A 17,201-nucleotide genomic window follows, 5' to 3' on the forward strand; every position below is an offset into this window, starting at 1 on the left:
CTCTGTGTGTTCCTGAAGGATGCCACTGCTGAGCTCTGCAGATACCCATGGGTGGTGGTAGGGCTGCCTTCAGGGACAGCTGTGGTCAGTTCTGAGGTCAGATGAGCCTCTTAGAGACACTTAGGTAAGGAACACGCTTTCAGTGCAGAAGTTTGGCTTCTGTGGCGTGTTGACACCAGCAGAATTACAGTTAAATGCTGTTTTCCTGAGGTCTAATGTGTGCTGGGGTCTAATGTGTGCTTTTCTGAAGCATGAATTCTAATTGAAAGACATCACTTCACGTTCATTTATCTGCATGTGGACAATATCAAACTTCCGAGCTCACCCAGGAGGGATCTGCATAGTGGATTCCATTTTAGGGCAGCACAAATTATTGTTCAGCTTTCTGTGTGATTTGGGTGTCCCTTTTCTTCAGCTGAGGTTCCCACTTTGGAGGTGTGTAGCATGTAAGGTGTCTGAACAAGACAGTTGTTGTTAAAAAAGAAATAAAAACCCATGGTCAGCCAGCCAAATCCAATACCTGACACACATCTGGCAGCCTTGAAGGGAATGTAGTAGTGGGCCTAATGGTTTGGAAAATGAGATTGCAAATTTTGTGAAGGCAAGAACCTTCTTCAGTGAGTCGGACTGTGGGGTTTGCCTGGCTGAGCCCTGCCTGCCCCATGAACTGCAGCCACTGACCACCCCAAAATGTGTAGACTGAGGCAGCGTCCAGATTTTCCTCTTCTCAGCTTTGAGACATACAGTAGATTTTTAACATGATTCATTTCCTCAGAAGCCAAACCCAAGCCATTGACTTTCGTGTAGTTTTATACATCCATTTTGCTGACATTTTGCCAGGTTCTCTGGGAATCCTTGCAAACATTTTGGCACTCGCCCCTTCTATTACAGCAAAACAAGCAAACAGACTCAGAAGTATGTTATATGTTTAATTTCTGGACTTAGTGCTTACTCAGGCTGTGAAAATTGACCAGCCAGTTTTAATTTTACTTTTTTTCTCTTTGGTGATTTCCTAATAGCTTCACAGCCCATGCTCAGGAATGCTTTCTCAAATTCAGAGAAGCTTGGCTGTATGCTTAAAGTTCATTAAAGTTGATAGAACTTAAGCACACGTGTAAAATGAGGCATATGCTTATGTTTTATACAGTCTTTTTGCAGGTGACACAAACAGCTGCATATGGGTTTCCAATATGTGATTAAATTCCAAAAGGAGTTTTTAAAAACAGTTTTAGTCAACCTTAATTTTCTGAAATTGGTAGCTTTAACAAAACCTATCTTTTTTGATTTAAATTGCTTGAGACGTGTGCCTTTTAAAAAGCTCTTTATTTAACTGTCACAATATGCAGTCTTGTGTGGGATAGAGTTTGTTCATGTAAATTTAATTTCCAGTTAAACTGGTGCAAACACAGAATGATGTCAGTAGATCTTTATGGACTGGCAGAGCTGTCTCTTCCTCACCTCTGCCGAGGTGGGGGCCAGGCAGAGCCATTAAATTGTCAGCTGTGCCCTTCTGCCTCATGCAGATCATAAAGCTTTGCCTGGTCACCCAGGGAGACCAAAGGCATCCAGCCTTGATCCACAGACATCAAGAGGTGGAGAAATCTTGTTTTAACATTTAATTGCCAGCAGTATTACACATAAATGAGTATCTGTTATTTCTAAATGGAATTTCCCTAGCTTTGGCTTCCCGACTGCTCTGTGTTTTTTCTGTTTTGCTAGATTGGACAGTCTTGTGGTATCTGGCATTTTCATTCTGTGAAACTGTTTAGTTATTGCTATCGAGCTACTCAATCTCCTTCATAGGTGAAACCAAGTGAGTTCTCTACGTGTCTCCTTCTCAGCTGTTTTCTGCTTTTTTGGGGCATCTCAGATTCCTAAGCTACTGCCTCCCATGCTGGACACAGTATATCAGTGCCAGACTCACCACAAGTGTTGAAAGAAGTAAAATCACCTTCAGCTCTGCACTTTCCTGTGCCTGGTGGGAGATGGTGTTTGGTGTGGTTTTCCCCTCTGGATATAAATGCAGAGTCGTGGGGCTGGGTGTGACAGATTGCCTTGTGTGCAGGTGTGTGCAATTTGTGTCTTGTCAGACACACGCCATGCTGTCCGAGGCATCCTCCTCTTACCACTTTTCTTATGCCAGAAAAAGAAAGATGAAGATCAGGACTTGGTCAGGATGTGAAGATGAAGGGAGTCTTTGCTCTTTCATATCACCAATGGATCTTTGAAAAATGTAACATTCATGACATGTGAGTCAGTGGGAAGGTCTTCTGTTATTGCAAGGGACACCTAATGAGATATTTGGTTTCTACATTGATTAAACTTTGCAGCTGTATTGGGGTAATTGGCTGCTCTTTGGTTATGGTTCCCCTTGGAGGCAGATGATGAAATATCTGCTATGTTCTCCTATTTCTCAGTTTTTCTGTAAGCAGCAATGCTCTGTGGGGAACATCAGCTCTGCTTGATGGCTAATTAGACATTAATTTGTGATGATATTGGAGCAGATTTTAAGTTGGTGGGAGAGTGGGCAAAGAAAGGGGAAACTTTTACAGTCACCATAATTGTCAATAATGAGTCCTAATGTAATTGCATTAATTAAAAGACAAGAGATCTATTCCCTGCTGCTGTAAAGTTAGTTAAAGTCAGTGAAAGTCATGCTGGGTCAAAAAAACTTCATGGCCAGCTGTTCTTGCCCTGTGGACAGACAGGTAGTACTGTCTTGTCCAAAGTGTAAAGAAAAAAATTATATATCCCAGTTCTTATTGTATATTCTGCTGATGAACAGGAACGTTTCACAAATTCAATTTAATTCCCAGGACGAGTAATTGTAACTCCACCCAGAGAATATTAAATTGCATTAATGGAAAAATAAACAGGTTTTATTCTCCCCCTTCTCTCCCCACCTTCCCCATTCAGTTTTCAAATAACTTTATGTGCCTCCTTAGTTTATTAATACACTTCTCATCTTGCTGCTGATTTTGCATCTGGTAGCACTTAACACAGACAAGACTCCCAAAGCTTTTGATCAGACATGTTAAGTAAACTCTCAGGACTGTCGGGTCTGCTGCTCTGGCAGATGTTGGCTCGTGGGACTCCTCCTCTCTCTTCATCCCCTGACTGTTCCTTATCAAATCCATCCTGTTGCTTTCATGTGCTAAGGATTGTGGTGCCTTTCCCCACGTATTCTCTGGCCCACAGCATGGACATCCTCTGGTCATCTGAAGGGCATTTGTTGTTTTGCTGGTTTTTGGTGTAGAGGCCCAGGGAAGCACTGCACTTTTAAAAGCCCCATTTAGCCAGCCTTAACATTTCCAGGATTTCCTTCAGTGAGCAAAACAAAACAGCGAGGAACCCAGAAAAGCTGGGTGCAGGTTTATGTGCCCAAGGTGGAGGTGCCAGCCCGTGCTGCAGCAGGGAGCTGGGTAACACCATCCTGAGGCTGAGGGGACTGGACTGCACAGGACCTCTGTGTTGGCATCTCCAGTTCCAAGGCACCTACAAGCACACTCCTGGGCTGCAAGGAGGATTGTTGAGTGCTGTTTGCTGCATCTTTTTTATTCCTGTTGCATAATTGCCTTCTGTTGTCCTCAGGGGTGGCAGAGGGACAGGGAATACTGCAGATCTTCTCGTGGTCTATTGTTCATGTCCCATCAAATCAATCAGTCATCCACTGCTGGCCTTTGATCCAGGGTTTCAGCAGAGTGTACCCCAAGGCCATGGATCCTGTTGGCTAAACTGTGGTGCCCTTCCATCCTTTTTTTATCTCTGCTCATTCATCTAATATCCATGGCCAATTCTTGAGGACTCTGGACTAACCACAGGTGTTGGTGGCAAAATCTTCCCTCTGGTGTTAGGGGCAGGAGCTGCTGGAAGGGAGTGTAGTCCTGGACTGCCCTACTGCTCATCTACAGTGGTGGCATCCTGCCTCCCCCAGTGTGCTGGTGTTGGGACTGGAGCCCTGCTCAGGATGAACAGGGAGCAAGAGCTTATTAAACAGAGATGGAAGATGGCCACGGGCCCCACTGACCCACAATCCAGTTGCTAGCCACAGTAGTGGCTCAGACCCAGCCATGTCATGGGAAATCAGGACCATCCTGCAACAGAATTGCAGCTGGAGCTTGAATGGCTTGGACTGGAGTTTGTTGTCTTCTGGCATGTTTTTGTCAGGTCTTGGATGGCAAATACAGAGAATGAAAAGTCCTTTAAAGGATCTAGCTTGGTCCAAGGGATTAGTGTCTTCATCTGGTGGCCTGGAGGAACTTGGTTGTATCTCTGAGTTTCAGCACCTTACTCCCACCCCTCTGCCTGCATTCTGGTATCCAATTGACTGTAAACTCCTTGGGACAGGGATGTTTCCTAGGTATTGTGTGAACAGTGTCTGTCATGCTGATCTCTAGAGAAATATAAATCTTTATTATCAGACAGATTCATTACTACAACAAAGTCTTTGCTTTTTTTTAATCTGTGCATCCCAGGAGGCTGAGTGCAGATGGCTGTAATTTCTGTTGTCTCTGCTAGAAGAAGGAAGGAATGGGTTTCCAGGTGTTGGGCCAAACCCTGGCACCTAGGGCTCTGGTCAGTTATTTACCTGCAGAGACTGAAATGTACCCTCCAGCAGATGTGACTCCCAGCAGGTGTCAGAAGGTGGATAGAAAACACGAATGGAGACTTCATATGAATGTCTCTAGAAGCCAAATCAATCGCTTGTGACCAGAGAAAAATGTTAAAGGGCAGCACAGAACATTTTATATTTATTGTGTGTCTTGGAGTTTTCTTCCATGAGTTTCTCCTGCTGCTTTTGAAATCTATGTAAACTCATAGCAACCACAGTGTCTTGCAAGCAGAAATAGCTCTGCAGCCTAGCAGTGTGTTGTGTGACAAAACACCTACCCCTTTTCCTTTGTTTTGAGACTGATGCCTCCTAGTTTCATGCTTTCTTGTTATCTGCTTTATCTGTACTTTTTAAAAATGTTTTTATTATTTGTCCTTTTTGTAAGCTTCTTACACCACGGTGAGTTTTTAAATCAGTTGTTAAGGTTTTGCAAGGTGTCTCCTAGCAATGCTTAACAAATAACTTTCCTTCATCTGCTTGTTTGTTTGCCCCAGCTGAAAGCCCATGCAGTTCTTTACCACACCTTGTTGCTTCAGAAATGAGTTCAGTCTGGATACCCAGTGCTGTTTGTGTTTTCCATGACTGGAGAAATTAATTATGGGACTGTGGCTACCCCAGACTAATTGCTGTAGGTGTGGCTGAGCTCAGCTTCCTTTACCCCACTGTGCCTTCTGCAGTTTGTTGTGGCACAGCTGCTGGTATGAACTTTGCCGAGGGAAGATATTTGGCACATTCACTGGCCCTTTTTGGGACCATATATGCTGGTGTTTAGTAGATGATCACCCCCAGCCCGTTCAAGCCCTGTTCCAGGTAGGCCTGACCTGCCTCTATACAGTGAAATCTTCAAAAGTGGCTGGAGTCAAAGGAACGCTGCTCAGTTAAATGACAGTGGCATCTGAGAGGCACCAAATGGTGTCTTCTTTAAACTTTTGAAGTGTTTTCCTTTGGTCCTGCTAATATCCAGCAACACAAACCAGGTAAAACTATTCTGTGCCTGAAAAAAATGAAAGAGCAAGGGGAAAAAATAAATCAAAACCTAACTTCCCTTTGGCTTTTATCCTTGATGTCATCAAAAGACTCAAAAGGATATTTCAGGCCTGGCTTCAGCCTGATGGAACAGCAGGGAAGTTCTTTTCTATTAGATCCTTGATACAATCACATCTGGTGAAATCACTGTGGTCACATCTGCTGAAATCTTCCATCATTTCAGATTTGTTTCAAAAGACTCAATCTTTCTGTTTTTAAAGGGCACGACTTCTTTTCGAGCCCTCCTTGGTGCCTGGAACAGAGATTAGGCATCAATCAGGGATCTCAGCCCCCTGGATGCTGCAGTCAGCTCCTGTCTCCATGTGCCTGCGTGGGGGGCAGCCTCTTGGGACTGTTTAAATTTTCATTAGGGAATTTGAAAGAAAATGTTTACACTTGTCTGTAGGCTTAGGGGAGAATAGACATAGCAGCTCTTAAGGGTGCTTCATATTCCTGATAGATGCCCTTCAGTATGCATCTTTTTTTGCCACTGCAATGTCCTTTGGGGCTTTAGATGGCTTTTGTGACCTTGGAAAGAAGAATGAATAAGAGACGAGGTAGCAAGGGTGTGTGTCTGAAAAGAACCTTGCCTCTGGCGGTGCTATTGTTAGAGAAAGTGCAAAGAAAGGAAAAAAAAAAGGAAAAACTAAACACAAGTCCCAGCCTGAAGTGTATCAAGACTGAATCACTTCCTTTCTTTTTCCTGGTTAACATTTCTCACAGTCTCTTCTTGTCAGTACAGTGGATACTATTGACATCAAACACTTTTCTGTCCCTCACCTGTCCCCAGCTAAAATAGGAAATAAGAGCTGCATCCTTCTTGCTCTGTCTGTATCTCTAAGCCCAGTGCCCAAGGCCATGGAGCATAAGGAGAGGCTCACTCCTGTTTTGTTTGCTCTTCCCACCATCTCAGTGCCTATCCCAGGATTACAACAGCCTGCAGAGCATGGCGGGTGGCTGCCATGGGTGCTGCCTGGTGGAACCAGGCAGTGGGCACTGAATTTATCATCTCTACCACCTCATCTGTGGCTCACTGGCTTTTACTGGGAGAAAAGACAGTAAAGTCTTTCAGGGCAGAAGTCCTTATGTACCATCTACTCACAGCTCCTGATTTGCCTAAATTCTGCTTGCTCCTCTTGTGACCTTTGTCCTTCCTTTGCCCTAGAAGGCTTTTCTGCTTTTCCCTGTTCTTGGATGTGTAAATGCAAGAAGTGTTGATATGTTACAGCTCCAAGAGAGCTCCCAAGCACCTCAGGCTAAAACCAGTGTACCAGGAGCAGAAGGCACTGTGGGCCCCCATCTTTGTTTTGAGTCATTAGCTGTGACCTTTCCTAATATCCATGGTGCTCATCTCCAGTTTTCACTTGTGAGTTAGGAGGTTATCAGTGACCTGTGATAGCACAGCATGTGAAATGAGCTGATGCTACAAGAAAGGTTGTGTGTTTAGCTGCAGCTCTGCTGTCTTGGAGGTGTCTGCACAGATAAACCAGCACTACATTTCCCACAAATGACAGCTCACCTTCCAGGGACACAGTTCAGAGGATGAGCTGGCCACAGCACTCAGGAAACATGTGCTGAGCTTGACCTCTGTTAGGCAAGACTTTTGAGGTGGATGGAGTGATGGTGGATATTGATGCTGGAAATTTACACTACAGTGAGCGAAGTCAAATACCCAAAGTATTCAGGAGTTTGGCCATTGCCTTGTGTTGGTAGAAAATACACGCTGGGGCTTGGGAGTTACTTGTAGCCTGCCACCCATGTCAGCAGGACACTGCTGCAAAGCTACACTCCCTGTTTCCCTGACACAGCAACACCACCTGGCACCAGCAATTTGGCTGAGAGGCCAACCTGGCAACCCACATTGCATCTCCCATCTCAGGGCTAATGCCTGGCCTGAGCTACAGCCCTGCAGGGCAGAAAACAGGGCATGGAGAGGGGGGAAAATAGAATAAAAGAGAGATGGCTGGGCCTGGGTAGGGAAAGGAATTTGGAGCAGGAGCTAGGAAGGACATCTGGGAGCCAGATTATTCTCTGTGAGCCCACTGCAAGGAGCTGGCTTGGGTAAACGAGAGACATTCTTGTTCCTCTGCTGAAAGCTGCAAAATATGATAAGAGAAGGTGATCTAGGGTGGGAAGAGGTGACATCTAGGGAAATCATTGTGCTTTTCATGTCTTTTAGCTCAGGGAATAGTCTTACAACTCTTTTAGCACTGTGAGGCAAAATTTGAGACCCTGTGTTGACCTCTGCACTGCATGTTGTATAATGAATGTTCCTTGGAGTGGTGTGGGGGGCCTGTGGCACTGACTGCTGTTGGCTTGTAGGATTAGCAAAAGTAAAGCAAATTTTCATCAGAGCAGAGTGGGTTGATGGGGCTCAGGAGTGGATTACCATCAGAGCTGCACACCAGGAATTCAGGGGCAGACAAGCAAACCAAGCAGTGAAGCTCTCTGCTGTTTTTCTCTCTTTTGACTCAGAGCAGAGACTGAGCCAGGGGATAGGAGTGTAGGCGTTGCAGAAGTTCACGTGAGTGGATAGTCTCTGGCATGAGTAATTTTTTGGACTGGGTTGGCTTACGTTTGCTTTTTGTCGAACTCACGTTGGCTGAGCCAAAGATAGCATCCTTTTTCTTTTTAAACCCATTTTTCCATATTCTACTGGCTGGAAGAGGGGGCGCAAAAATGACATGTCTGCAACAATGCCATAAATCCAGACAGAAATAGAATTAGCAGTTCCCTCTGGTTCCGGTGTTTGTATCTGCGGGGCTCTGAGCTTAACCAGCCCAGGCTCCTGGGAGCAGAGCCGCGTCTGTGTGAACCTGTTGTGCCTTGGGACCTGGAGCTCGGGTTTTGTTCCAGAACAATATCATAAAACTTTTACAGGAATGTCATGACAAAGAGCATGGGAAGAGGAATAACTTAACCCTCTCTTGCTGAAGGTGGTGTTGCAAATGCTCTGGTTTGCCCATGCAGCAAATCCTTCGGTTGAATATTGAGCACTGTAGGGAGAGAGAAAATTCAAGATTTGTCGGGATGGGGAAGAAAAAGCAACCAGAAACCTGTGAGGGTTACCATTTCTTAAATGTCTTTAAAGTCCATTTCTACCCCAGTAAGCTCTGGCATACATTGGTAGTGTCATTTGTTGGCACTGTTGCACTGCATTATGTTCCTGCATTTTAGAGTTAGGCTCTTAATCTATGTTGATTATGTTTTAATTGAATAAGTAAATCAGAGCCCGGAATCAATAGAGATGCTTCTGTGCTGTTTTATTTTATTTTTCTAGGTTTCCTAAGGACATTTAACTTTTACAACCTTATAACTTGTTCTGCAGCATTTGCTAGTCAGCTATTGCATAATTGTTCTGGGGAATGAGAACCTGGGAATAATATGGCCCAGAAATGCTAAGAAGCAGAAATGAAATTGGCTGATCTCATCTGCCACCATCCCTTCTCTCCAGGGTCGGGGTACCAAGCAGGTCCTGTGTGGACTCTAGTGTTATTCCTGGGTCAACCATTGGCTTGATTTATCTCCTCATATGTTGGGGCCTTGGATGCCTTTTGCATCTCCCCTCTCCTTTCCAGGCTGACTTTTGGCTGCTTAACTTCAAAATTTTCTGGATTGGAGCAATCACAGATTTTCTGTCTGAGAAGCCTGTGGCAGTTATAGGCCAAAAACTGGAAGATGAAGAAAAACCAAACAAGAGCCATGAAGTGGAAAAGAAGTTGCACTTCTGCAGATTTAAAAATCCAGGTGCCTGCAGTTATCCAGGAGTAATGGTCTGGGCTAATTCCTGTGAAAAATATTTATTTTTTTGAACAATGGTTTGGATGGAAAAACTTTGGCTCTATAATAAAAATAGGCAAGAAGAGTCGAGTTTGTAAGTATTTTCTAACCTGACTCTCAGCGTTTTAAATGGTGTGTTCTTGCATAAGCCACACTGGAGCTTCCATTTTCTTATTAGTCAAGCCAAATATATTGTAATCCAATAAGATTTAATAATCATTAGGTACTAGTGGATGCCCCAGCATGTATAAGTTTGGCAGATCAGAAGCTGCCTACTTTGCATAGCCTGTCTCTCTTTGACCAACTTGCCATTCATGTGTCAGATTGATGACTGCGGAGTTCTTTAAAACAGGTAATGATCAACTGCTCCTAAAATGAAATTTAAATGAAAACTATCTGGAACAGCCACTGAGCCAAAGGAAAAGGCAAGCTTTTGGCTTGGAAAATTGAAGTAACTTGGTGAGAGTGAAGGCAAACAGAGCTGGATTGTCTGTGAGAAGGTGCTAGTATGGTCTGAACAGTTTTTGCAGTTGAAATTAGGTGAGTTGTTAGGTAATTCTTTAGTATTTTTATTACTGACATTGTCCAGCTCTGAATGAGCTCTTCTGCACCAAACTCTGTAGTTGCATGTCTGCAGAGAGACTCTGTCCTGCCCAGGGAATTTGCAGACAAGTAAGACATGGAAGAACAGAAGACAAATAGCTCAGGTTGAGAAAAGACTTTCAGTGTAATAGTTCAACTGACTCAAGAACTTTGGTTTCTGTGCATGCCCTGGTGGTGGCCTGACTCAGTGGGGCTAGCCCCTAGCACCTACTTTGTCCATGGCACGGATCCTCAGCTGGTTTTCTTAAATTTCCCATTCCTAGTGGGGTTGCCTAGTTCCCAAAGCACTGGAAACATTGAGGAGGATGTTTCCTAGCCTTCACCTCCTTTGTGTCCTGTTGAGAGGTCCCACTGTTGGGTTGGGCTGTACAGCACAAAGGTCCTTCCTGGAGGTTTGGGACTAGGTTGATTCATCAAAAACAAAGCATGTGAATGAGTCCTCTTTAAAAATGCTTATTCTAACAGGGATTGCCGTGCTGCCCTTAAACAGTGGGTTGAGGGTCACATGCTCTGCTGTGGTACAGAGTTCTGGGTTTTACTTTTTGAGGTGGGCAGTGGTGGTGAAAATTCACATCTCTTCACTTCCAAATGAGCGTCCCTACCAGCCTGGGTACGAATGGGACTGGGTTGTTTTGAAAGCAGAAAGAAAGAAAAATGTATTGAATTAGAGTCCTTGGCTTCATGTTGGCATTTGCTCTGGGCACGGGCTTTCTTGTATAAAAGCCTTTTCACAAGGACCTTACTTATGTTATTTTGTGACTGCTTGTTGCAAATCACCACCCTTCACCTTCAATCTGCTAGAAAGGGATTGAACTTTTTCATTCCTCCTTGAAGGAGCTCATTTTTGACATGAAATTTGTGAAGAAGCGTTGAATCAGACAGGTACACATACCAAGAATTGATTTAAAATAAGAGTAGTGGCCAGTCACTGGCTGCTGTGGTTTGTAGCTCTGTTCTGTTTGTGTTTTGCCTGGGATGCTCTTGGGATCCAGGTGCTCCAAGCCTGTCCCCAGCTTTGTCCTTCCAGACAGGTATCCTTTTATAACACATCTTCTCCATCTTACGGTGTGGGGATTGTCCTGCCTCTTCAGCTCAGGAGCAGATTTCTGAATTGCTAATCCTCCAAGTCAGTTTTACACAATGGGACCCTTGTGGCAAATACATGAAGAAAAGCCCCAAAGCAGCATAAATGCCTGTGAGATGGAGGCTTGCTGTTAGTTCTGGAGGGAGCTATAGGATTTCAGCATGTTTGTCCCTGCAACCCAAGAGTTATTGCTGGGCATGGGTGCAGCTCCATGAGGACAGTAAGAAACCATGTGCCAGGCCAAGTGGTTGGAATAACTGGAACTTTTCTTTCTTCTTTAAGGTGAATCCTGGTGGCAAGACCCTTGAGGAGAGGCGGTGCAGTTTAGATGCAGAAATTGACTCTCTGACCAGCATCCTGGCCGACCTGGAGAGCAGCTCTCCATACAAACCTCGGACTCAACAGGTTAGTTGCACGTTGCGTAAACACAGAGTGGGAAAGGGGCCAGCATCGACTTCTGGAGTCAATTTGCTAAGTGCTTGGTATTTGTTGTGAGAAGGCCAGCCAGTTCCTCCTGATAGCATCCAGATGTGGCTGTCAATGGGGAGAAGGGCGCAGCTGCTCTGAGGGGGCACTGGCTCAAAAGCTGCCGCACCTCTGAGCAAAGGGCCTCTGATCCCGATTGTCAGATTGCCACAGAGATTGTTAGAAAAATACTTGCAAAAAATGGCATTTCATTTGCCTCAACTTTCAACCAACAATGACTTGTGAATTAAAACCTTCTCGGTTCACAAGGACTTTTGTGCTTTTATTTTCTTGTTTTTCTGTTCTGTTAACTTTTGTCTGTCGGGCTGCCAGAAGGATCCAGATATCCCCATCTCATGAAGTGGCTTGGATCAGAGCTCAGCTGTCAGGGTGGCTGTAGCCCAGCAAGGCAGACTGGAATTCTCACTTCTCTGCTGTGTCTAGACAAGGACTGCAGGGGTGACAGTGACTTGGCTAATTTTTGTCACTCATCTAGGTAGTGCTTGAGTGGAGCTATTTAAGTTCTGGTGAGATGTCATCTATTTATCAGAGGAAGTGGTGACACACCAGTGGCACTTTTAAAAGGGCAATTCTTGTGATCTCATAAAATCATCCTAGATATGTTTGTGCCTTGTCTTTCCTTCCTAGTCTCATGACTGGTCTCATTTCTTACATGTGTGTGTGTCTGTAGGGTGTATACAGCTAGACGTATGTTGTATTTCTCTTGGTAAAGCCCCAAAAGTCAAAAGTATCGAAGGGATAGGTCAGTGATGGGTGCACATTCATTATCCATACAAACCTTCTCTTTGGTTTGTTTTTTTGGTTGTTTTCATTGCTCCATTTCTTTTAAGTAACTGAGAAGTGATACCTTTGGAGCAGAACTAAAGTAGTGATCTGAGTCTCTTTAGATTTGCTGTTCTTCAAGTCTGCAAATGGAGCAAAAGCAGAGCAAAATCAGATTTGTGCTCTTTTGAAAGTGTCCCCCTGCACACAGAGGCTCTGGGTTTCCATCCTTTCTGCAGGCACCTCCCTATAAACTCAGCTTTAATTTTAGTGGCATGTGCACAGTTAATTGCATAAACTTACAGACTTGTCCTTGAAAAAAAAATCTAATTTGAGTTAGTCAGTCAAAAAGATCAACAATGTAAACCAGATACAATTCAGCCCTTTTCCCAGTGGGTTTCTGTTGTTGTGATAAATGAGATGAGTTTTGCTGAGGCACTGTGGTGAATAACCCATGTTCAGCTTGTTTGCATGGGCCAAACACACACCAGTAGTGCACACTGTTACTGGGGAATGCTTTACAGACTCAAAACCCTGCTATGCGTTGGGTGAAAGAAATTTGTGCTCCCCATTTTCCTCAGCAATGCCCATAGTCAGCTCTGACATCTTTGTGGGGACATGTAACTTCTGTACCCATTTCATGGAGCATCTACAGTTTGCTGACAGTGCTGCTGACTGTTTCCTGATGCTTCTTCCTTTGGGATCTGGGGTTCTCTGAGTAGGTTGTTTTTTCACTTTTATTTTACACCTTTATCATTAAAAGAAAAGAATTTAAAAATCTCTGTGTCCAGTCGCAGTGTCCAAATGCAAACTTCTGCAGCTGTGTTTGAGTTTGGAGGATTTGAAGTCATAGCCCAAGTTTGGGACTTGATCTGACTTCCAAAGTTTATCGCCCTCCAAGATGATGTGCTCATTCCCATTCATGCGTATCCTTGTTCCCATGGCTTTCTGCCACAACTCTGGTGAGGCCTCTGCAGACTTGTCACCTGCTCCCGGGAACACCTGGATGGTGAGGCTCCCACTGTGTGGCCTGGTGGGCAGAAGAAGCTGAACTCCATCTCTGGGATCAAATCCCAACTTGATTTGTTCAGTCTATCTGACTTCTCAGCATCTCTTGGTTAACGTAATGATGTCCTGTGAAAAGTACTGCTACAGCAGCTTCTTACTAGAGCTGTTAGAGAACGAAAATGCCAGGGTTGGATGTATCATCTGCTGTAATTAAAGAGTACTCAGACAAGTCCTTGAAAGGTGGAACTAGAACGTAAAGCTTTGATATTTTCCTTTGTTTGATCTGTACTAGGTATTAAAACTGGTGAGTCATTTGATGGTCTTATAGTAGGATAATAGATTAGGCTGCAAATTGTAAGGTACTTACTCAGAACATCAGCACATTTATTGGATTACACCTTAGCTGACCTTCCCAAATTTATCAGGATAATGGCTGCAGATAGGAAAAAAGAGCTACAACTTGTTTTCAGAGAAGACGTTTTCAGTTGTGCTTACGTGGTTAAAGCATTATAATAATTTTATAGGAATACCTTGCCCTTGGGGATACTCCTGTTCTGGAATAAGAGAAATTTTATTGTTACATTTCTTTTTCATGTTATCTTCAGGACAGTTTTAAAGCAACGTAAGATAAATCATAATATAGTCCTCTCTCACTGGAGCAGGAGTGATAGCAGGGTAATGACAAGCAGTTTATTTAACATGCGCTGCCCATTGGCATGAATTCACACAAAGGGAAGCTCTTTTGATCCTTGGTAAGGGTTCAAGATTGCAAAGACACACACTGCACCAGGGGTGCCCCTGACACAGAGGGGTGTAATATTTCTCAGAAAGGATGAGCCAACATTAACCCCAGATATTGTCCCTTAGCCCTTGCTGTTGAGGACGTGGGTGAGTGTGAATCTCTGCACCATCTCTGTATGGCTTCCCTGGGTGTTGCTCTGGTAACATTTTTGTGTGCTGGGCTGGTGACAAGGACACTGCCATGAGCTGAAACTGATCACCATTAACAGAAGGCAGGGAGAGAGTTTGGATGCCTGTGGTCAGCAGTGATCTCCGGGTACCTTGTGGTCCTGCCTAATTCTAGGCAGCTGGGTAGGTAAGAAAGGTGACCTGGGCTGAGTCCATGTCTTGCGAGCAAAAGTCTCTCTGACTGAATCATAGAATCAGTCAGAAATGATTAAATGCAAGTTTTTTCCTTTCAAAATTGCACATACCTAAAAGCACAGGAAATTACAAGACTAAATCATCATCTTTAGCCTCAACAGAGCAGCATCTAAGGATGTTTTCTGTCATGTGAGGTGGTGTAGGAGAGATTGTAGTTAAAGAATTCATTTAGAACTGAAGTTTTAGAAAGGATCTCTATGACCTTCACCAGCATGACCCGTTCTAGCCCTTTGGTACAGTAAATTGAAATGGACAAGATGACCAAGGTGATCTCAAAATTGCCATGACTGCAGAGGTTTAACTTGCCTCAGGTGTTGTTGGAAGAACTGCAGATGCACTATGAAAAAAATCTAATTAATTTTTTCCTCTCGTTTGGTGCAGTTTGGGAGTACTAGTGTGATGAGTACAGTACAGAGCTGCTCTTATGTAGTTACAGTGTGCTTCCGTGTACATATCACACCTTCTAAATTGCAGTAACTCATTGGAAAGTTCGGAGGCAGAGAACCCACTGTATCTTTCATTAGTAAAAGGAGGCATTAGTAAAAGACAAGATATTAGGTGCATAATTTTCATGGATGGGAGTTGGGGCAAGTCATAAATTGTGTGAACCCCCTAAGTAGAGGCCTAGTGACTGCTGTGTTTATCTGACTCCTCTATTAAAGGGTATTTTCCCCAGTTTTTATCCATTCTGCTTAATCCGTGCATAAGAGATCAGTGCAGCAAGACCTTAACAAAAAAACCCAAAAACACCCCAAACCAAACATGCCAAATTTGAGCCCATAAAACAAATGTTTGCATTTTCTAAAAAACAAGGAAACTTTGTGACTCTGGAAAAAGGGCTTCCAGCAGAGACTGTGAAAATGAAATACTGGAAATAGCAGCACACGTAAGCTCAGGATTCTTTGTCCCTGCTGTGAATTATGTATTGAATGATGATTGCTTTGTCTGGAATTGGACACCTACCTTCCAAAACTTCTTGAGTTTTATCCTGAATTTCCAACAGAATGTCTGTTTGGCAAAATAACACTTTGTGGGAGCTGTACCAGGTAATAAGATGTACCTGGTCTGATGGTATTTAATGTTTTTCTAAAAGCAGATGCTCTATGGCCAATATTTGTGAAGTACTTAAATAGCAAAAATATCTTGTTTGACCATGCACCGTGGCCAAGATGAAATCTGCTTTTGTACAGCTCCCGGAGGCAGCCTGATCCAGAGGGAACTGGGCTGGCACTCTGGAGACCTGTTTCATTCCCAGCAACCACTGCTGTGCTAAATGACCTTGAATGTAGTGTTTCCCCTCTCCTTCCTCTCAAAATCTCCTCTGTCCCTGTAGCTTGGCAACCTCTTCAATGTGATTTGCCTCTTACTCCCCATGTGTATGGCATGTAGCAATGTGGAACCTTGGTCTGGGTTGAAGGCCTTTGGGTGATGTGGTTGAGCAAACAGGTGGGGAACATGAAGGCAGAGTTAGGCAAGATTTCTAAGGATTCATGGCTGTGTCCCTGCCTCTGTGTCATTGCCCCCAGTACTAGACACCTGTCGCTATCCAACACTTTAAGCCAAAATGAGCACTGTTTTGAAGGAAAAGAGGCTCATTCTCAATGTGAGCTACAGAACAATAAAAATGTAAAGAAAATTAAGTTCAAAAAATCGGTGATACATTTTCATTAAGTTTCAAGCAAACTGAGAAATAATGTCTTGTAATGACTGGAATTTAAAAGGGATTTAAATGTTTGACAATGTTGGTGGTTATCCTGTCACTTCTTTTGATAACCATTTGGGGATAGTAAAAGCAGAGAAAAGGCAATGGACATATTTTCTTGCAGAGTGGTGGGACAGGATTGAACAGTTTCAGCTCTACAATGGCAAACCAAAGCAAAATGTTGAAGTGTTGCTGAAGACTCCTAGGAGGTCTCTTCCCTGTGAATTTCTAATTGTAGTGCCCCACTTATAGCTGTGTCAGGAATGCATGGCTGAGAGGTCAGGTGTTTTATCTTGGTTTATGCAGAGCTGTGTCTCCAGCCATGATTAAAGCTTCCAATCCAGCAAGGGGAAGCACATTCCTCAAGCTTTGAGAAAGATCCTTATGTTTGCTCTTGGTTTGAGCTGTGAGGCTCTGTGAAAAACAGATCACTGAATCTGAACTCAAAACAGTCTGTGCAAATTTGCTAGTCCAGGCTCAGAGTTGGTTTCATTGTTCCTGGTACTTGCCTGAGCCTGGCTGCTTGGGTTGGTTTGCACCAAAAGGATTTTAGAAGGGCAGTCCACAGGGTATGTTACCAAACTCCAGTTTTTGGCAGGAATGTATTTATTTCTTTTAAGAAAGAAAATTTAAGTGTACAAGCAGATTGAGATTGATTTGGTGGGTTCAGAATGAATTCCTCCTTCCTGTAGCATTTATGTGACAGAGAGTTTTATGGTTCCTCAGTTATGGGACTCAGGGGGATATGGCTTTTTCACATGTTTAGTTTGGGCTGAAATGGATGGCTTAACTTCTGCCATCTTCACATATGATATTTGAGGTAAATAAAAGTTTTCTGGCCTCATTCTGCTGGTCTGAGCACATCTAACTGCTGGGCATCTGCACAGCTTTGCCAAAGAGTCTTTAGTGTCCAGCAGCATAGCACAGTAGCCAGGCAGTGCTTTCCCAATGGCAAAGGGCTCTTTGTATTGGTT

At 43.8% G+C, this 17,201-nt stretch overlaps 1 protein-coding gene across 11 annotated transcripts in view; it reads left to right on the plus strand.

Moving 5' to 3' along the window:
- LPP (LIM domain containing preferred translocation partner in lipoma) overlaps positions 1–17,201 on the plus strand; it is a 318,899-nt gene that overhangs the window by 156,636 nt on the left and 145,062 nt on the right. For all 11 annotated transcript variants that reach the window (XM_030954778.1, XM_030954777.1, XM_030954781.1 and 8 more), the window contains one exon: positions 11,388–11,510. In XM_030954778.1, coding sequence (XP_030810638.1) covers positions 11,388–11,510 — 123 coding nt within the window. The remainder of the gene's footprint in view (positions 1–11,387; positions 11,511–17,201) is intronic.

Source organism: Camarhynchus parvulus, chromosome 9 (assembly GCF_901933205.1).
Source record: "Camarhynchus parvulus chromosome 9, STF_HiC, whole genome shotgun sequence".
In the NCBI taxonomy this organism is placed as follows: domain Eukaryota; kingdom Metazoa; phylum Chordata; class Aves; order Passeriformes; family Thraupidae; genus Camarhynchus; species Camarhynchus parvulus.